Source organism: Anolis carolinensis, chromosome 1 (genome assembly GCF_035594765.1).
Source record: "Anolis carolinensis isolate JA03-04 chromosome 1, rAnoCar3.1.pri, whole genome shotgun sequence".
Classification (NCBI taxonomy): Eukaryota; Metazoa; Chordata; class Lepidosauria; order Squamata; family Dactyloidae; genus Anolis; species Anolis carolinensis.
This window is the reverse complement of record NC_085841.1, coordinates 75719916-75741733: the sequence shown is the minus strand read 5'-3', so window position 1 is coordinate 75741733 and position 21818 is coordinate 75719916. Positions and strand designations below refer to the sequence as shown.

General features: G+C 41.7%; 1 protein-coding gene across 6 annotated transcripts in view; it reads left to right on the top strand.

Moving 5' to 3' along the window:
• The window catches only part of esr1 (estrogen receptor 1), a 267379-nt gene extending 250882 nt beyond the window's left edge, over positions 1 to 16497 (top strand). For 5 of the 6 annotated variants that reach the window (XM_062956966.1, XM_062980464.1, XM_008116661.3 and 2 more), the window contains 2 exons: positions 2968 to 3151; positions 9197 to 16497. In XM_062956966.1, coding sequence (XP_062813036.1) covers positions 2968 to 3151; positions 9197 to 9431 — 419 coding nt within the window. In that variant the 3' untranslated portion in view covers positions 9432 to 16497. The remainder of the gene's footprint in view (positions 1 to 2967; positions 3152 to 9196) is intronic. The other variant, NM_001290517.1, reaches the window with a different exon arrangement.
• Positions 16498 to 21818: the final 5321 nt, after the last annotated feature.

Here is a 21818-nt window from a genome sequence, read left to right as displayed (position 1 = left end):
CAATTTGTTGTCCACACTGATCCTCAAGCTTTTCCTGGATAGGACAATAACTCACAATCATACAAACCATTTGTAATTGTGTGAGTTGAAGCTCTTATGGTGAAGTATGTTACCCTTTTCTTGAATTTTATGTTATTTTGTATTTATCTAGTTTTTGTGGATTGGTTCAGACAGCAAGCTGCTGTCGTCAAAGCAACAGAGAGTATAAATTATTGTGGCATCAGCATTCCTGACAGAATATGCAGGAGGCTCATTTTCATAAATGATATGACAATTAATATGCACATGATACTGTGAAACAATCTATCTGTCACTGAGTGCAGCACAGAGCAATGCTCTTTGTTATTCTGTTATTGTATTTTGAAGGGGAAAAAAACATTGCTAGACAGTTTGAAAACAAGGCAGTCTACCATGGAACAAGTTTATGAACCATGAGACAGCTGTGGCCAAAAAACCCAGGGATTTCAACAGAAAGAGACTAGACTTTTTTTCCAATCCAAAACGTTACCATACAGATAACTGTAGTGGGACCATGTCATACCCTGCAACTGTCCCAATTAATTTTCAAACTACCAGTTTTCTCTCTTTCTTCATCCCCCTTTCCTTCCTGCTTATTTTCATTGCTGCAAACTGAGTTCAAAGTGCAAAGGTAAATTGCAATCAGTTAAGCAGAGGGGAGAGGAAAAGAGAAGAGGGGCAAAATCTTACAGTTTCTCTATAAATCAAGGCAAAGACAAATTGTAGCAGAACTTCTTTGTATTTTTTGGCCCAATTAATCAGATGAAGGATGATACAATGCACACCTTGCATCACTGTACTAAACATTTTAATATTCTGTTATTTAGACATTATCTCCCTTATTTGTGAGATGACAGGCTCAGTTCAGCTCAACACAAGCCAAGTGTGCTGATTCATACAAGTGCCTAGCGTTGCATTTCTTCTTTCACAGCCTCTCTAAAAATCAGGGGTTGAAGGCAGGGAAGCTGAACTAACAGGCCGATGAGTTGTGTTTAGTTTGGTAGCTTATGAGCTATGAGTGTCAGATTTTTATCTTCCACTTTAGTTTATTTTTGAAGCCACTAAGGATAGGACATTGACACCACTTGTGAAATTTTGCCCAGATATTTGGAAAGCAAATGGGTCTCTTTTATAAGAGCAATACCAGCATTTCATCACTTCAGTTAACCCTTTCATAACAAAACAAAGTGATGCTTTGCAAGCAACAACAACAAAGTCAAATAGTGGTGCTCATTTTTTAGTGTTTTGGATCCAAGTCAAGAAACTCTAGGAAGTTTTAGCCAAAGATAGTCACACCTCTTCATCTTGAATATCTTTGAAATCCTTGGGTGTTCACAATGCAGTGTTAACCATATTTATTGAAGAATGAGTCTAAGAGCCACAAATAGTATTTCTTAATATTGTGCAATTCTTAATATTGATTAAGGTTAGGATTGTGGCTTGAAATTACCGTAGTTGCAATTAGACATATTTATGTGAACAATGGTTTAAGCATTAATCTTTTTTTTCCTGGGTTGGAGCATTAGAGATTGACAACAAGATTTGTCACACTCAAAGGACATTCCCAGATTTAAATATAGGATAACTAACTGTTCACTAAAGGAATGGCGGTGGTAAAAAAGAAAAGAAAAGAAGTATAGACCATGCTTAAATTTAGCTGCTTTGTGAATTTGACTTAAACCACACCCTATCTCATAATATCGTGAAATGCTGCAACTGACTTTTATGGCAATTCTTTGGAGGCAATGTGTTACAGCTTGCTGGCCAAGTACCCCAGCTGCAAAGGCTGAAACAAACTGTCAGAATGCTGATGGTCTGATAAAGGGATGAGGAGCTTGTGGCAATGTGACTGCCTTATATCTAACAATCAAAGTTTACATTAGTTTCTTCTTTCTTTTATTTCCTTTGGTTGTTCCATTTTGGGCAGGATGAATGGCTAGTTTCCAAAATGACTACTTCCATAGAAAAGCTGAGACTAAAAGCTAGCTTCAGTCTTCTACTCAGGTTGTAGAACAATATTCATACAGGGTCATTTGAAGTGATCGATGTGTTGTAGATTTGTGTCATCTCAGTTACTGACCAATTGAATCAGCCCTGAAGTTGTATAGTTTTTAATTGGTTATTTTTATACTTATTAACTTTTTTGTTAAAATTTAGACTATATAATTCATGCCTCATTCACAGCCAAATTCTTAAGCTCTATTGACATCAAAGCTGAAAAGTTTATGGTGTCCCAGATGTTGTTGGGTGGCACATCTTATCTACTCTATTAGTGCTATCAGAGGCGAAACTGATTGGTGGTACAGTCAAACATCTGGAAGACAACAGGTGACTTGCATTTGATCTACACTGCAATATTAGTTTTGTATATATGGTGTGGATTCTTTTTGAGAATTTTCACAATTGGATTTGGGAGTGACAGTCAAGTTGAATTATTGGTTAGAAGTACATTTTTCTATATCATAGCCCATCTGATCTTGGAAAGAGTCAGCTCTAGTTAGTACAATGATGGGAGACCCCCAATGAATACCACCTTTGATTATCCCTTGCCTAAAATTTAATGAAGTTGCCATAAATTAGCATGTGGCTTGAAGGTACACACACATCCTCTCTTTGAGAGGATGGCAGTTTCTTATCTGAGATTATTGCATTTTCTTTTAATTATACTCATTGTCTCTTCCTTTACTGAACTTAAGTTATTTATAGGTGGTTGTAAAAAAAAAGGATATATAGATAAAAGGAAGGGGGATTGACTTGTGAAACCAGTTTACCTATGTAATCTTGTATGCATCTATTCAGAAGAAACCTTCACTGGCTACAGTGAGAGTAACCTCATGTAAGTATTACACATTTGCAGTTTAGCTTTGTGGTGTAGATAATGCCCCATTGAATAGAGTTCATGTATTGGGGTCCTGAGGCCTCTATTTTTCTCTCTTTTTTCTCCCCCAGGAATCTATACATATCTTTCCAGTACCTTAAAATCAGTGGAGGAAAAGGATCATATCCACCGTGTCCTAGATAAAATCACAGACACGTTGATGCATTTGATGGCCAAATCGGGTCTCTCTCTACAGCAGCAGCATAGGCGACTGGCTCAGCTTCTTCTCATTCTTTCCCATATCAGGCACATGAGGTGAGTTGATGCAGTACAAAATTCTCCTTTTGATGTTGCACAATACAACATGAAATGCTATATTGAGACTACCTCACAGTGCAATGTGTTAGAGTGAATGTCTAATGCCATGCACTGTGCATTGCTTTGGAGGCACTAGTGGCTCCAGAGAAAATAAACAAATGCCTGTCATAAATAAATAAATAGAATAATGAAATGTTGGAGTTCACATGAACACTGATACACTTGTTTCAAACATTAAACAAAATGTCAGGATCCAGACCCCTGATGGGACACCATTTGGGAGGTTCTCTGCCAGTTACCCAGGCTGATTCCGCACTCTGTGACATTTGCCTTTGTGACTCTTTTTGTATGGATTCCATTATTCCAACTTACCACCAGACACCAGAGAGTAACCAAAATTAAACATCTGTTTCTAGCACAGACACCATGTGTCTGAATTATGACCACTCTAATACTACTACAGTTGAATTTCAAAAGGCTTGTGTATATATTACAACATATTTATGAAATAAAAGATCATCATACAAGTCAAGATGATTTAGTGTGTTGAAGCATGTAGAAGGTTCAGTGGCTATTAACTTTTATCAGTCATACATTATATTGTGTTTCTTTCTGGTTAAAATTAAGCTGACTAAAAACCTGATTGCCACATGACTGCTAGCCCTGTGATCTTCCACTGCTTCTTCTGTCTGAACCCAGTAACTCACTTTGGATAACAGCTCATTTCTTACTTAATTCTCCTAACTTGCTATCCTATCTTTTGAAATCACATTAAACTGGCAGCCAGTCACCAGCCACCTTCAATATTCAATGCTGTCACCTCCCTTCCAACAAGCTGTTCATTTCTACTTATCTAGTATATATGCCATTTGCCTACATGGTATATAACACATTACCTTATTATTCTATAACATATTTACAGAAATTAAGGGGATCAAAGCAGCCCACCTGCTTCTGTCAAAAATGTTTGGAAATCACTTTAACTGAGATCAAACAAAGTTAAAGATTAGTCCAAAAAAGATGGAAGTGTTGTAGGTGGGAAATAATTATCAATCATGGCCCTTTCTCTAATTATACTGTGTTTTTACACAGCAGTAAATGATTTAGTTAAGCTAACAGTATGCCTGTTACAATAGCACAATGGGGTCTGGGGTAGGGTATCTCTTATCTTATCTCTTATCATTGGCTTGGAAGATAAAATATTAAGGGAAAAATTGTTTTTGTGTGGGCCCAAACTGCAACAATGGGGCATCACTCTCAGGAGGGTTCTAGTAGACCCACTGATTCGCCCCCTCGACATCGGGCTGAGCATTGATATTCAAGATTCCCCAACTCTAAGTCAGACTTGTTCTACCTCCCAGGCCCACAACAAGACCCCACTCTTGCTTAGTCACCTTCCTACTCATGATGATGCCAAATCAACTGTCCCCTCTCTCCCATCAGTGGAGAGAAGCTCCTTTTTTAAACAAACAAGTACCTTTGGAGGCTTTCCTTTCCAGGACAGCTGACTAGTCCCGGTAATTGGCAACCCCACCCAGTTCTTCCATCAGGGGGAAGAGGGCTCTCAAGGAGGTGGCCCCATTGAAGTGATATGGGGGAGGAGAAAGCACGGTCACCATCAACCCAGGGAGAAGCGCAACAGAGTTTTTGCGACCCTGGAGAGGTTTAGGTGTGGTAGTCTTCAGGACAGACCCCCCAACCTTAAGGTCCTGCTTCTAAATGCCAGATCCGTCAATGGTAAAACAGCTGTCATCCAGGATTTGATCCTGGATGAGGAGGCGGATCTGGCATGCATCACCGAGACGTGGCTGGATGAGCTGGGAGGTGTGAATCTCACCCAGCTGTGTCCTCCAGGTTTCGGGGTGCATCAACAGGCCAGGGTTGGGGGGCGGGGAGGAGGAGTTGCGGTGATCTTTCGGCAGTCCATCGCCCTGATCAGATGCGCCGTTCCGCAATCCCCGAGGTTCGAGTGTGTTTTCCTGAGGGTGGGAGCCCGAGACAGCTTGGGGATTCTGTTGGTGTACCGTCCACCCCGCGACCCAGCAGTCTCTCTGTCCGAGCTAGCAGAAGTGGTCTCCAATGCGGCCCTTGTCTCCCAACAACTGATAGTTTTGGGAGACTTTAACATTCATGCTGAGACCACATTGACAGGAGCAGCTCAGGATTTCATGGTTGCCATGACAACCATGGGGCTGTCTCAAGTTATATCTGGGCCCACACATCAGGCAGGACACACCTTGGACCTTGTTTTTATTGTGGACGGTGGGACAGTCAGAGTGGAAGAGCAAAACATTCTTCCATTGTCATAGTCTGACCATCATCTGATCTGTTTAAGTATCGCCGTGCCTTCTAACCTCCGCAGGGGTGGTGGACCCATTAAGATGGTCCGCCCCAGGAGACTGATGGATCCGGATGGACTTCTGAGGTCTCTTGGGGATCTTCCTGTCCTGGAGACTGGCGATCCTGTCGATGTCCTGGCTGATCGCTATAACAGTGAGCTATCAAGGGCACTGGACACGATCGCTCCCGAACGTCCCCTCTCACTGCGTAGAATCGCGTCGACTCCTTGGTTCACCGAGGAGCTGGCTGTGATGAAACGTAGGAGGAGGGGACTAGAGTGCATCTGGAGGAAATCTCAGGACGTGTCCGACCAAGCACGGGCTAAAGCCGCTATTAAGGCTTACTCTGTGGCTCTGCGAGCAGCCAGGAAATATTTCACGACTGCCTGCATAGCGTCTGCAGCCAACAGGCCATCGGAGTTGTTCCGAGTTGTTGGGGAGCTCCTGCGGCCTCCCGAGGCCCAGGGGTTTCCTGATGACTTGGCAACTCGGTGCAGCGATTTCGCGCACCATTTTGCAGGCAAAGTTGCTCAGATACGCCGTGAGTTGGACTCCAGTTTAACTGTGGTCCCAGCGGAGGTAACCGAGGTACCTGTCTGTGCGATCTTATGGGATTCTTTCCGGCTTGTTCTTCCTGATGACGTGGAGGGGATTCTTGGGTCTGTGAGGGCGACCACCTGCGCTCTGGATCCTTGTCCTTCTTGGCTGGTGAAGCTGGCCAAAGATGGGTTGTTGGATTGGTTTGTGGCTATTATAAATGCCTCCCTGGTTCAAGGGTCAGTTCCATCCTGCTTTAAGCAGGCGGTAGTAAAACCATTATTAAAAAAGACCTCGTTAGACCCATCTGTATGTAACAACTACAGGCCAATATCCAACCTCCCATTTCTGGGCAAGGTTCTGGAGCGGGTGGTTGCTATGCAGCTCCAGGAGTTCCTCGATGACACCGATTTTCTGGACCGCTCGCAGTCTGGCTTCAGGCCTGGGCACAGCACCGAGACGGCTTTGGTCGCCCTGGTGGATGACCTCCGCAGGGAGCTGGACAGGGGGAGTGTGACCCTGCTGGTTCTCTTGGACATCTCAGCGGCTTTCGATACCATCGACCATGGTATCCTTCTGGGGAGGCTCGCCGGGATGGGACTCGGTGGCACAGTACTGCTGTGGCTTCGGTCCTTCCTGGAGGGCCGTTCCCAGATGGTGAAGCTGGGGGAAACCTGCTCGGACCCCTGGCCATTGACCTGTGGGGTCCCGCAAGGGTCTATTCTATCCCCCATGCTATTTAACATCTACATGAAACCACTGGGAGAGGTCATCCGGAGTTTTGGAGGGTGTTGCCATCTCTACGCAGATGACACACAAATCCACTACTCATTTCCATCTAACTCCAAGGAAGCCCCTCGGATGCTGAACCAGTGCCTGGCCGCTGTGGCAGACTGGATGAGGAGGAACAAGCTGAGGATCAATCCTGACAAGACAGAGGCCCTCCTGGTCAGTCGCTCGTCGGATCGGGGTATTGGGTGGCAACCTGTGCTGGACGGGGTTGCACTCCCCCTGAAATCACAGGTCCGCAGTTTGGGGGTCCTCCTGGATTCAGCGTTGACGCTTGAAGCGCAGGTGTCGGCGGTGGCCGGGAGGGCTTTTGCACAACTCAAACTTGTGCGCCAACTGCGACCATACCTCGTGAAGTCTGACTTGACCACGGTGGTCCATGCCCTAGTTACCTCTAGACTGGACTACTGTAATGCGCTCTACGTGGGGCTTCCCTTGAAGACGGCTCGGAAATTACAACTGGTCCAACGCTCGGCTGCCAGATTAATAACTGGGGCGAATTACAGGGAGAGATCTACTCCCCTGTTTAAGGAGCTCCACTGGCTTCCGTTCATGTTCCGATCCCAATTCAAGGTGCAGACCATCATATATAAAGCCCTAAACGGTTTGGGACCCACCTACCTTCGTGACCGTATCTCCTACCATAAACCTGCCCTATCTCTGCGATCGTCAGGGGAGGCCCTCCTGTCGCCACTGCCTTTATCCCAGACCCGCCTTGTAGGAACTAGGGAGAGGGCCTTTTCTGCTGTGGCCCCCCGTTTATGGAACTCATTGCCCATTGAAATCAGGCAAGCCCCCACTCTTTCAGACTTTAGGAAAGATCTAAAAACATGGCTCTTCCGATGTGCTTTCGGAGAGTAACTGTTACATGCTTTGTTACGCCCCCATTATTTATCCTCTAGACTGTCTGCTATCTTTTCCTTAGTTCCCTGTGGTTTTATTCTTATCCTTTTTCTTATCCTTTTCTCACCCCGAGTTTTAACTGAGTGTTAGTGCGGCCTGCCCTGTTATATTGCTCTTTGGATTTTGTGTTGTACTGTATATGATTCTTTATTGTATTGTTGTAATTGTATTATGATATGTTGTTTTTATATTGTGTTATATTGTATTTTTCCCGGGCATGGCCCCATGTAAGCCGCCCCGAGTCCCCATTGGGGAGATGGTGGCGGGGTATAAATAAAGTTTTATTATTATTATTATTATTATTATTATTATTATTATTATTATTAGTGGAGAGCACAGGGCATACTTACTAGATCAGGCATAGGCAAACTTCAGCCCCCCAGGTGTTTTGGATGTCAACTCCCAGAAATCACAGCCAGCTTACCAGCTGTTAGGAATTGTGGGATTGAAGTTCAAAACACCTAGAGGGTTGAAATTGACCCATGCCTGCACTAGATCAGTCCTGCACAACTTGTGGCCTCCAACTCCCAGAAGTCCTAATCTGCATTTCCAGTTGTTAGGAATTCTGGGGAGTGAAGTCTAAAACACAGGTTGATGCACAGGGCCACAGGTTGTGCAGTCCTGCACTGAATCATTATGTTTTTAGGTTCCTGTTGCTGTTCTGCCTATTTGTTTATGACTTACAGAGACTCTAAGACAGGCCTGCAGAACCTATGACCCTCCAGGTGTTTGGGACTTCAAGTTCAAGTAAGGGTCTCTGGGAATTGGAGTTCCAAACACCTGGAGGGCCACAGATTGTGCAGGCTTGTCCTAAGATGAACCTATCAAAGGGTTTTCTTAGCAAGATTTGTTCAGAAAGGGTTTGCCATCCTCTTTTCTGAGACAGTGAGAGTATAACTTGCCCAATTGGGTTTCCATGGCTGAGTGGGGATTCAAGCACTGGTCCCCCAGAGGTCTAAACCAATGCTCAGACTGCTACATTGCACTATCTCCCAATATTACTGGGTCAGACAGTTAAATCATTTGGTTATACATTTTGCAGAATGTTCCTGAAGAAATGGCCCGAGGTCTATTGATCCTTGAGGTAATCCTGAATTCAATTGGTTATCTTCAGCTAAAGTAGAGCCGTTAAATCAATTGTTGACTAATTAGCCAACACATATGCGAATTCCATTGATTCGCTGTATTTACTTGACTTTGGGGTTTCAGCTGAGTGATTATAAAAGATAAAGGTAAAGATTTTCCCCTGATATTAAGTCTAGTCGTGTCTGACTCTGGGGGTTGGTGCTCACGTCGGGGAATGATGATATACAACAAAATTGCGATAATAGGAATGAAAATAGTAAGAAAGGCATCAGACAACTTATTGGTCATACCAAGATATTCCAGAGTGAACTGTGTCACTTTTAATAGTAGAAGAACATATATGAAAGTCTTTTTTTCAATTATTAATCTTTGTAATGTATTCCAACAGCAACAAGGGAATGGAGCACCTTTATAGCATGAAGTGCAAGAACGTGGTCCCTCTATATGATCTGTTACTGGAGATGCTAGATGCTCACCGCTTGCATGCCCCTGCAGCAAAAGGCAGCCCTCCAAGTGAAGATGATCCTCTAAATCAGTTGGCCGTCCCATCCCCTTCAATGCATTCCTTGCTACCTTGTTATGTGAACAAACAGGAAGAGGGAAATGAGCAGGAAGCAATTTGAGAGTCTACATTTCAGTGAGCCCAGATGTTTCTGAGAACCCCATCAGAAGACCACCAACTTCAGGCTTACCTGAACTTGTACTATGTGTAAGCACTCCAGTCCTCACCAATCGCAATTGCCAAGCTGATTGCTTAAATCCTTAAAGGAAGAACTTTTAAAAATCAATTTAAACGCAACAGGGAGGTTGAGAAACAATCCTTTGTGTTTATGTTAAACATAACACAGTCCAAGAATTGCTGTATTCTTTGCTGGTATTGGTTTAAAAAAATGGGTGACCTTTTGAGGGGGGGGGCACAAAAATCCCAGCTGGGTTGAAGTACTGATGTTTACATGTCATGTGTATCAACTTTTTGTACATTCAATTATTTTATCCCACATACACTAAAAGTAGTGATGGTGAAGAGCTCAGATTTTGTTATACTTCTAATTCATTCATATTTCAAGAAAGAGAAACATGACAAAGGGATGTAGTTGCCTCTTTTGGGCTTTTGTCTTTCAATGATACATTTAATATACAGCAAGATTAATTTTGATAAACTCATTAGACTGCTTGGACTGTTGACTTCAGTAAGAAAAACAATTCCTTCAGTTAACTTGTTATGGGAAGTGAGACTGAGGTATTAGTTTGCCATCATATTATGGGTTTCACATTATTGTAAAGAGGGACACATGAAGAATTCTTAGCTGGACAGCTAAAGACAGAAGCTGAGATCCTGCATCAAACATATAGTCATAGTGCCATGGCTATGCTTTATCTCCCCATCCAACCCCTGAAACCCATTTTAGAAGTCAGCCATATGCAGTGATGGAGGCCTGTGCTGCTGCCAAGCAGGATGTCCAAGAGCAAAGCAGGCACCCTTGTAGGGACCTATGCCAACTCTTTAGCACAACATCATTTGCTGATGGGAGAGGGTTGGCCACATCAACCTGAAGTATCCCAGGTGGCATAGACTTCCATCACTCCAGATGGCGGACTGGCTTTAAGTTGGGTTTCTATGTCATTTGCAATTGTGATAACAATGGCCCGCTTGCAAATGTGAATATGAAGTAGTTCTGCTGTCCTGAATCTAACTTACATCTTACATGAGTAACAGTATACCAGCCAGAATTAATTATATGGATCTTCTAAGACCAATAGTTCAAGATTTCTAGTTCAAAACAACATCTGCGACATAGTTGTTTCGGGAGCCACCTTTACATCAGTTGTCAGTGGCAGTTGTCGGCAAGTGGGATTTTAAAATACAGCAATTGGTTAGCATTGCTCATCACTTTTTATCAGAAAGGAAATTAATGCATTTTGTGAACAGAAAGATATGCTGATATAATCCTGTGTATGTTCAGGATATAATGTGGGGAAAAGGCGCTCCAGTTCACAGAACTTATAGCCAACATGGCCACTTGCCATGGTGAATGGTATGTTTTGGGACTTTTTCTCCACCAGGGAACAATTTTCTCCAGCTGATGTAATGGATAGGCAAATTCTGACCATGGAAAATATGCTTCAGCTGCTAGCCCCAAAGGAAGGTATTGCATTAGAGTAGAACCAAGAATACATTCTATCCTTTCCACTTATTTCTGCTATTTTGCAATCCCAGTGAGCCGTATGCGAAGGAAGGCAAGCAGCACCTTCATCCTTCTGGTGACAAAATAATTTGTTCTTAAAGAAAATTCTTGCTTTCTAAAGGGTGTCCTGTTTTCCAGAAGGTCTCCTAATACAGTCAATACTACACAGGAGAAGTCAAATACCATATTTACTCGAGTCTAATGTGCCATTGAATCTAATGCATGCCTTAATTTTCAAAATCCTGAAACCAAAAAAGTTTGCTGACAAATGTAATAAATAGCAGCAAAAAGTGTGCTCTTTGTAATTTGGCCAAAAGTGTGCATCACTGTTGCTGCCTGTTTAGAATTCCTTCATTGTAATTAATTGTGTTAAAACACCAAAGGTTCCAGCAATGGAAAAAAAACAAAACCTTGGGGTGCCTCTGTGCTGTAGAATTAATCCTCTTTGTCTTGGTTCAATGCTATGGAATTCTGAGGGCTGTAGTTTCACAAGGTTTTGAGCCTTCTTTGACAAAGAGTACTAGTACCTCACCAAACTACAAATCTCATGATTACATAGCATTCAGCCATGGTCGTTTAATTAGAGATGATGTCCCTGAAGCAGCTTCTCCTTTTGCTTTGGCTCAGCACTAACATTACTAGATGGCAAGATCACCGAGTCCAAAAAAGGTGAGCATTAGATTTTCAAGTAATTCAGGTGGCCTAGGCTTCACTTAGTTCATTCAATGAACCCTCATATTTGTACAGAAATGCATTTGAGCTCTATGTTGGGGGGGGGGGGGAGGCTACTGGCAGAAAGGAGGCGTGAGTGAGTAAAGGACAATTTGTGTTGCACTACAAGAGAGGTCACATTCTGCCTATTTTTGGCCATGCACATACTGACCCCAACCAAAGTGATGAGAACAAAACTGGGGCAGAACAGACCTAAATCTGCAGGTGATCATCATTTGCTGCTTTTGATATGTATTCTGTGTTTCTGTGCCTTGCCCCAAAGCTAGACAAAGCACTACAGCACTAATGTTGTGAGTAGTTTCATCTCGTACTGATTTAACAATGCTTTCACCAATGCCTATATCTTTTAGCTTCATTTCTGATGGCCTTGTTTTTTTATTGTAATGAAGTATTTGTCTTTGTGCAATCAAAATGTAAAACTAAAAAAAAAAAATCTCCTAAGAAACTTTCCCCAAAAGATTGGGGTCTATAAAGTGCCTTGTTAAAAAGGATACTTTAAATTTTTTTTTGACATGCTCATGTTGTAGCTTATTTCTGTATTATTGATGCACTTGTGTATTGCACTGCATGATGTATAAGTAAGAAGTCAAATGTGTGTGTTGGCAGGGCACAATTCAAATAAGCAGCACAGTTTTTTTCCATTTGTAACCTGGACTTCACCAAAGTTGCAATTCTATAACACTTTATTGGAAGTAAACCTCGTTCTATTAAATGGTACTTTCTGCTAAATATATATAGGACTGCAACTATAATAAATTTAATGCCCTTATTTTATTTTATTTTATTTTATTTTATTTTATTTTTTGCAATGGGATAATTTTAGCTGTTTTCCCAATCTACTTGTTCCTTGTTAGCAGAGAGTGCTGATCTTTGAACTGAATGTCTTGTTCCACCTTCTTAGTTCATTTCAGTGGGAATGGCACTTCCATTGAAAGCATCTAGAATAGTGTTTCTCAACCTGGGGGTTGGGACCCCTGGGGGGGGGGTTGTGAGGGGGTGTCAGAGGGGTCACCAAAGACCATCAGAAAACACAGTTCTCTGTGGGAATTTTGGCCCAATTCTATCATTGGTGAAGTTCAGAATGCTCTTTGATATGGTTGGGGGTCACCACAACAAGAGGAACTGTATTAAGGGGTCGCAGCATTAGGAAGGTTGAGAACCACTGATTTAGAAGATGCCAGGAGCCTTTCCCTCCATGAAGATGAACAGGGATTAATTTTCAGGCAAATGACTCTGTGTGTGCAATGGAAAGTCATCATTATATTAGAGAGAATCATGGATACATGTCTTGATTGGGATACAGCACAGACAGTCTTTGTAAGCTATCCAGCTATCCTTTTAAGATGTCACTTATCTCGATGGATAGCTGCTTCCTTGGTTCTCCCAAGCAATAGCCACTGAAATCAAAATTAACTGTTATTAATTGACAAACAAGTGTTTTTGGTGAAGATCCACTGATTGAATTGTTTGATTGGAGGAGTAAAAAGGACAAAACAAAACAAAGATCAGCATCAAAGAGGGAGAGAAGATTTTATGGTTTTTACATTTTCAAAATATATATGTGACAGGCCCAGCTTGGGGTCCCAAGAGGAATATGTTTTTTATTGGTTAAAATTGTAAACTGTACGAAAAATTTCTATTTGACATTGCTTTTTGAAAAGCATTGTTTTATCATTATTATTGAAAGCACCTTAAATAATGCAGTGTGTTTGTTTGTGTGCATATAATGCACACATGCAGAGCTCACCTATCAGACAACTGAATGTAGCTGTTCTTTTAACCCATTCAGCCAACTGAAATACAACAAAATCACTACATTTTGTTTATATAATTTCTGCTGTCTTATCTCATATGCAATCATTGGTGCCTAAGGCTTTGCGATTGTTAGAAATCACTATTTCATATCAATTTTTATATTTTTTACAATACTCATAGCAGCACTATCTTACTAAAAACGAAAAGGAAACTATTCTTCAATGAAATATGGACATCTAAGGCAGCTAATTATGCTTTTTACCAAAATTGTAAAAAATATTGCTCTGAGAGATACCTACTAGGGCACAAAGAGGTTTTTTAAAAACATTTATACTTAAATTTGAAAATGGCAAAATCTGCCCTAGGGATATAGGAAATGTCGTGCTACATGCCAAAACTGAAGAGAGCCAATGAGTTTGCCTAATTGAATATCACTTAAGAGGCTCAACAAGAGAAAACAGAATGGTATTTTGTGTGGTTGCTTGTTTCAGTAGTGGCATTTTCCCTCCTTTCAGTTGGAACTGATTTTCTCAGAGTATGACAGGCGTTCTTGTATTCAGTGGTATTGTGGGCACTTATTCCAACCTAGTTTCTTTTGCATAAAGTTGCCCACCACTGGTCATGTTCTGTGTAGCAGGGAAATAATCCTTTGTATCCTCATGCCACCAAGTACCAGTCCGTAACATATTCTACTACACATAAGATGAAAATTGATCCACACCTCTGCCTATCTCATGAAGGAAACAAACACTTGTAAAAGACTGGGCCACACAAGGATAATGACATTATCCACCAGAGCAGAACAGGTCTTGGTTCCATGAGACATAAACAACCAATTTGCTCTTCCAGACTCCGTCTAGCCATATTTTTACCAGCACATTATTGCAAGAATGAATGCATCTCCACACCAAAGCTTCTTGTGCAGTACTAACACTTTATATGCAGTGGCACTCTTCTATTCTTGGATATTGCTGGAATGAGCTAAGGGAGAAGGAGCAAAAATCCACAGCTGTGCCATCCTGCTGTTTTTATGCAGGATGACTTTCCTTAATGTATAACTAATCATACTTTAGTTTTAAAAAATTTATAACAAAAATTGCTCAGGAGTTCTGTGAAGAACATAATAAGAGTCATAGATATTGAGCAGATGCCTGTAGGTGGCTTATGCTAGTGCAGCCCTCTCTTACAAGAATATTCTTGGGCATTGCACAAGGTGGCATCTAGCATCTTCCTGTGCGGTGCTGGACAGCTCCCAGGCCCAGCTCTGGCCTTCTTGCTCATGATTGGCCAAGGAGATGTTTCTGGGCATTGCCTGGTTGCCTTTGTAGACTCAGATCAGAAGGAAGCATCTTCAAGTCAGGACTAGCAGGATAGTTAAGCTGACAGAGATCTAAACATCTCCAGTGGTCTTCCTGGACCAGAGTCATTGCCCACTTTTCCTCTTAACAGCAGAATCTGCTCAAAAATAATGCTAATGTACTATTTTTTCTTGGTGAGGAAGATCAATACTTATTTAATCTCATATCATTTAAAGAGTCATCCCTGCAGACAGTAAAGGAAAGATGGGCATATACTGAAATTGAAAGAGGCCCCAACAGTAGAGAAAAAGCTTCTCTCACTTGTTCTTGTTTTCAGACCTGAACCTGGCCACTCTCAAACTATCATAACACTAGGTCCCCATTCATACTGCTGCCTCAATTTTCTCCTCACCTGCAGGCTGCACTGAAATAGTGAAGGACCCTTTTGCATATTGTCATGGACCCAATCCTGCTGCCTTACTGAAAACTGACACTTGATCCAGTTTTCATCCTGACTCACACTACATTGATGGCCCTGAATGGGGATGCACCTTCCCAGCCACACAAAAAGTTGATCCAGCAGTTTAAGGGAACCAGGAGAAATGTCACAATGTGCACCTTTCTTCATGTTGGTTGTGCACATGGACTCCTGCTTCCGTACATAGCTTGATATTATAGAATCTTGGTGCTAGTGTTTGCCATTCATGTTGGTGTTAACCTGAGCCTTCATTTCATACACTAGTTCTTAACGCTTTTACTTTTTATGTCAAGCCAGCTTTTAAGCAAGCAACATTTTGAAGATGCAAACACTCAAGGTATTTCCTGCAGAATCAGTCAATTGAATCAATTGCTTTACATTGCAAGCCAGCTACTCTGAAAGCGCTTTTTCAAATATACGGTGGCTTTGTGAAGTGAGTCTTCAGAACTGAAGTGAGTGCTAAGTTCAACTTGTTCTTAGTGCCATGTTTTTTTTAAGCTATCAGGTCTAACATGGACAGCACCTTTGGAATTGAATTGTGATATAATCCTTGGGGTACCAAAAGAAATATCCTTTTACATGAAAAGCCTTTTCTTTATCAGTGCACTATATTGTTTTAATTCAAATATGGATGTATTTCTGTCTTGAATGTTGTTTTGTATGTGATCATTGCCTTTTAAGAGGCACTACAATTTTGCACTGTCTTAAAGAGATTTTTGTAGAAAATCTAACCTTTATTTTCTTGCATTCAAATGTGCCTAAAATTTATATGCTGCCATGCTGCAACCCTGTCTTTATTAGGAGCATTATCCTGTTCTGCACCTTCAAAAATGCAGTGTACTCCACAATCTTGAAGTGCCAATCAGATAATAGCAAAAGGATGCTAGTCAGAGAATAAACTCAAGAAGCCACTTTAAGCCACCTTATTGTACATAAGAATATTTTAAAAATGAAGCTTTTGTGCACTACATTTTTCTTTCATTTCCCTTTACTATGAGGTTTGTGTGTCATAATGTATTTGTTGAATTATTCTGCTCTTTTGCTAATGCGTATAATAGTATAATTGATGTCTCTGTTTCATTAGGATATTGCTTTGTTAAATGGAAGAAAAGGTAAAATCCTTTCATTTTTTTTACCTTTAAAAGAATGTTACAAACTGCTTCAGAAAATAAAATCAACAGAATATCTAATCTATCAAGATTTTCTCAGCTTTGTTGTCAAAATAAAACAATGAACCACAGCAAGTTTTACTTGGTGTTTGTCAACGAACCATGACAATATATTTTCTTGGGAGTAATACTAATGAATGACTGCTTACCTTTTCTCCTGTAGCTTTAGTTAGAGGCATTTTTTAATCTCGCTATTAAGTGATTAAGTAAGTAACCAGAAACACAAAAGAAAAAAAATTAGAAATAATTGGAAAGGAATGAAATAAATCTTTTTGAGATATTCAGTCATCTGTGACTAAAGAAGAAAAACAACTTGAATTTAAAAGCAAATCCATTCTACGTGCACATTTTATCTTGTTTTTTCATTCCAAGTGCTGTTCACAAAATCAATGTGAGCTTGTCCTTCATTCTTACAAGAGTTTAAAGTGGCTTAGTATATGAAGTTGTTTTTGAGAAAGATTGACACACAGATATAAATTTGTTTTCCAGAGAGCTGGCATGGTATAGTGATTTGGCTATTTGATTATAGTTTGGAAGACTAGGGTTCAAATCCCCATTAGGCTTTTAAAGGTTGCAAGAAAATGGGATGCTTGCTTGGCTTTTTGTGTGTGTCAGGAGCAACTTGAGAAACTGCAAGTTGCTTCTGGTGTGAGAGAATTGGCCGTCTGCAAGGACGTTGCCCAGGGGCCGCCCAGAGGTTTTTACCATCCTGTGGGAAGCTTCTCTCATGTCTCCACATGGAGCGGGAGCTGATAGAGGGAACTCATCCACACCCTCCTCAGGCTGGATTCTACCGGCAACCTTCAGGTCAGCAACCCAACATTCAAGTCATCAAGTCCTGCTGGCACAAGGGCTGCCAAACCGGGATGGTAGGACAGATGTGCTTCCCATGGTAATTTAACCTCCAACAGTCTAGGATGGAAAAGAACCTTAGCCACATATCCTGACACTCATATTCCAAAAGAATATAAATATGTTTGAAGAACATGGAAGAGAAAAACAAACATTGAAGGAATGTTTCCATGGCAATAGATCATCCCTAAATTTATTCTGGCTGCCTGAATACTTTCTTTCTTTCTTTCTTTCTTTCTTTCTTTCTTTCTTTCTTTCTTTCTTTCTTTCTTTCTTTCTTTCTTTCCAAAATAAGAATCTGCATTTTCCTTATATAGGCTAATGCATCACCCTGTGAAAGCTCGCTTTGTAAATGTCATTTCTTTCTACTCACTTAGAAATCCAGCAGGTTAATTACAGAAATTGTATTTTCAGAATTAACCTAGTGACAAGAGACAGAAAGGTTGTAGCCTGACTGAAACTGTGGAGACAGCTTGAATTGTAAAATTAGTTGCTGATTGCTGCTCACTTAAACTGTCTCCCCCAAAAGGGCCTTTATTAAAATGCACCCACCTTCATTTCAGGGAGGCACCCTGCTGGTCTGCCTTGGCTGCCAAAGACAGGGGACCAGAGAAATTAGAGGCAGCACACTTACTACTCAACTTCATGCCTCAAGGCCAAGTTGATTTGCTGTGATTCAAACACCACCCCCTCAGCAACCTTCATGTGACACAGCTTCCTAAAGCTAGACTCAAACGCCACTGAAATGTATTGCATCTCAATTTCTCTCTTAGTCAAGGTTCTGTCTATTCAGTGTTTCAACAGACAAGTTGTTAACACGAACTTTTCAACAAACTGTGTTGCACACAAGTACCAATTTTGCCAAATCTAACTCACTGTATCTTCATTCTTTGGGACTATGTTGCAGGATTCTTCAGCAAACTACATAGCAGTTTTTTTTCATAGAAGCAGGGCAGAGGGCAAGAATTCCTTTTATAGCAGCTCAAGTCACTGTTCACATAACCTTGATAGTGTCAGCTAAAACCATTTGCTTTAATGAAATTGATGTCGAGCACACAAGCCTCCGCACTCACATTGCTTTGACACTCAGCTGATCATGGCTAGGTGTTCCACAGACTCATAGAAACCCTGTATTTCCACTCCACATTAGCTTTAGTCACCCAGAAACATTGTGCCCCCTCTTCAAAGCAGCTACAGTAGCTGAAAACCGCAGGCAGCTGCTCTCAATCAAGGCTCCATTGTTCTTTGCTACATTTAACCAAGAGTAAAAAATTGTATCCACTTTCTGCTTTCACTTCCAGCCTGCAAAAGAGCTCCCTTTTTGCATTCTTCTGTTGCAACCTAAAAACTGACAATAAACCCCTTTCCAAGCCGCGGATCCACGCTGGCTTGACCAAGGCAGCTCAAGGCGGCCTCGGGAGCAAGGGGATGCAGTTTTCCTGCAAAACCTCCGTATCCACGGTTCACATATTTGCTCCGGATCAACTCCATTTGAAACACTTTTAAAAACAAACTGCTATCTTGCTTTTTGCCACAACGGCCCTGGTCCCTCTCGGCCAGGATGAATTGGTTCCCTTTCCATGAATGAATTCCCGTTTATGAATGAGCATGGTCAACATGATCCAAACTGCCCTTTTGCACCCTCTTATGAATTCCCATGGTACTGGGGACCCCCTTTCACCCTCCTGCATGAAGCCCTTGTATCCCTTGCGTCATCTCCCAGTTCTAGGGGAACCCCAAAAAGCCTCTCAATTGCTGGGCTGTAGGGAACTTCTAGGATCCCTTGCTTTGTCCCTCATAGGAAACACAGGAGGGATTGAAGCCCCCTGAAATCCCCATGGATGAAATTTGTTTATGTCTCCCAACACAATGGGTATGCTGAATCTCTTTTCTCCCCCATTGTGAGCCCCATATGTGTCATCTATCCATGTTATTATATATTTTATTATTATTTCTTATGATATTCTGTCCTTGAATAAAATGAGGCAAAATGACCCCTTTGTGAACTTTGGCCAGCATTCCTTGACCCAGGTGCCACAAGTCCTGCCCCAGGGTCACCCCCTTACTTAATGGATTCATCATGACTGCCATTTGCCATATCTCAATGGACTCTTTCTTAAGCCTCAGAGGGCAAAGCCAGACCACTTAAGAATGGAGCAACCTTTGGACATTCTAATCATTTCACATGAATGGCATATCTCCTCTGCAGCGAGGCAAGGTATGCCACAGCTGTTCAAGACAATGCCATCTTCCTCTCCCCGGATTCTGGATCACCTAGACCACCGATACTGCCGACTCTGAGACAGTGGAACTGACATCCAGGTGTCAGACCCCTATTCAAAGGTCTTGTTATCCAATCTCCTTATCAATAAGACAGGTCTGGCTAGCAGGGTCCGAAGGCTCTCGCCAGATCACTAAACAATAGACCCAGGATAGGGTCACTCACAATCCTTTCAAAAATATGTCCCCTTTTGTATTCCCTGCTGCCGCGCTGCCATCTCCCCCATTGGCTGACCAGGGGGAAATGTCACAAGCGAGGCTTGCGCTCCCATTGGCTGAGGTGCGTGATCTCCTGAACTGCTCCTCCTGGCCTCTGATGTCAGGGATTCCCCTGACCAATCAGAGTGAAGTCAGTCAGGTGGGTGGGAGAGGGAAATTCAAAATGTAAAAAGTATAAAATGCCAGTTGTTCTTGCATCTTATTGTGATCATCATCCTGCTCCACCTGGACCAGAATAAACTCGATGGCCTTTGCTTCAAAACTTGGTGAGACTTTTATTGGGAAATCTTTATTTGTTTTCTTAAGCTCGCCAGGTGTTGTGCAACCCTCCTTCTGGAGTCTTGTACTAGTCTCCATTTCTAACAAGACCCCCAAATCTTTAATCTCCGTATCAAAATCACACTATTGTACCACTTGTTAGACTGAGTACACATTTGCTTTTCCAACCATGATGATGGATTTTTGGTCATCATATGTCTAGGAGGGGAAGGAAAACTGAATTCAGCAAGTGCAAATAAAACTATCCACTCACAGGCAAACAGGATAATAGCAGTAATGATCAAAGTCTTATTCACAACAGTCTTGCAACAGCTGAACAACTCATAATTTTGTTTGGCATAAGCTTTCATAAACTGCAGCCCACTTAATCAGATGCATTTAGTATTGCCTAGGGGTGGAAATTATTATATGCTTGCTTGATATGGATTGAGGAATCATAATTAATATTTTATCAATGGTAGAGCAAAGGAAATCCTTATCAAATGAGCATATGATACAAAACAAAAGCTAATACATTGGATAATAGTACTGTTGTCGACCGCGCTTTAGGGGATCGGGCCCTTAAGGAGAGTCCCGATCCGGTCCTGAGAGAACGGACCTTGGCGGAGCCAATAGGAAAATATGAGCCGCAATACAACCTGAAGCCGAAATGAAGAAGGTCCGCCAAAGTTGAAGGAAAATCCACCAAGGAGTCTTTATTGAGCGATTCAGCTGAAAAGGACTCTAGTAGTGATCATTCAGTCTACTAGGGTACCACATAATCAAAATAAAGCCATATTTATACAAAGTTTCAGTCTGACAGCCCTTTGAATTTCCCGCCCCACTCCCCCGCCCATCTGATCGCTGATAGGCTAGAAGGTTGAATGAGGCGGGCTTTCATTTCCCGCCTTGCTCTGTTGGCCCAATAGGGAGCTGCTTTTTGTCCCCACTCGAGCCAATCAGGAAGGAGAAGGCGGGAGTTATTGAAACAATGAAGTGACAGGGCAGGAAATATCGGATTAATTCCTGCTAGACCGATTTCTAAAGGGATTAATGGCAGCAATCAAGGGTGTCCGGGTTTCTGTCACATATACAGATTTTAGATATGCCTTGGGGTAAGGATGGGTGGTAATGAGCCATATTGACAGGCTCTGCAGGGCGCCTTCCTGAGGTGTCCTGGATTTTCCTTTGGGTGAGATATGACAATGTTTGCCTTGGGGCGAATCACCTTTAGGACAACACTCCGAATTCGGCGACTCAAGCCCTATATTGTCCATGCAATCTGAATTTGATTGGGTTAAGCGGTGGCAGATTATCCTTTTGTTTTTGGGAAGGGAAGCCTGGGTCATAGGAAATGGGATAGGTTCTGGGGTTCAGGTTGAGTTCAAAATATTTCCTATTTGATTTCATGACTTGACAATTATATGAAAATAAAATGAAAAATAAAATGAAGTTGGAATATAAACCCTGCTGGGAAAAATACATATTTTCCGGGGATCCCAAAGAGTACAAATACATATAGGCAGACAGATAGATTTCATGGAAATAAGGGAGAATCCATAAAAGGGAGTTACATTGCATAAAGGGGAATCATGAATGATATAAACAATTGAAAATATTTGATAAGAACGAAGTTCATAACATCTGGGGAACCCAATATGGAAATTCATAAAAGTGGAGTTTTAGCAGCATGATTTTACAATTCATGAAGTTGTTATCTCTTGCCTCAGAGTGCAGGGATAATCCACAGTAAACTCCAGTAAAAAGTCTCAATCACCTTCTA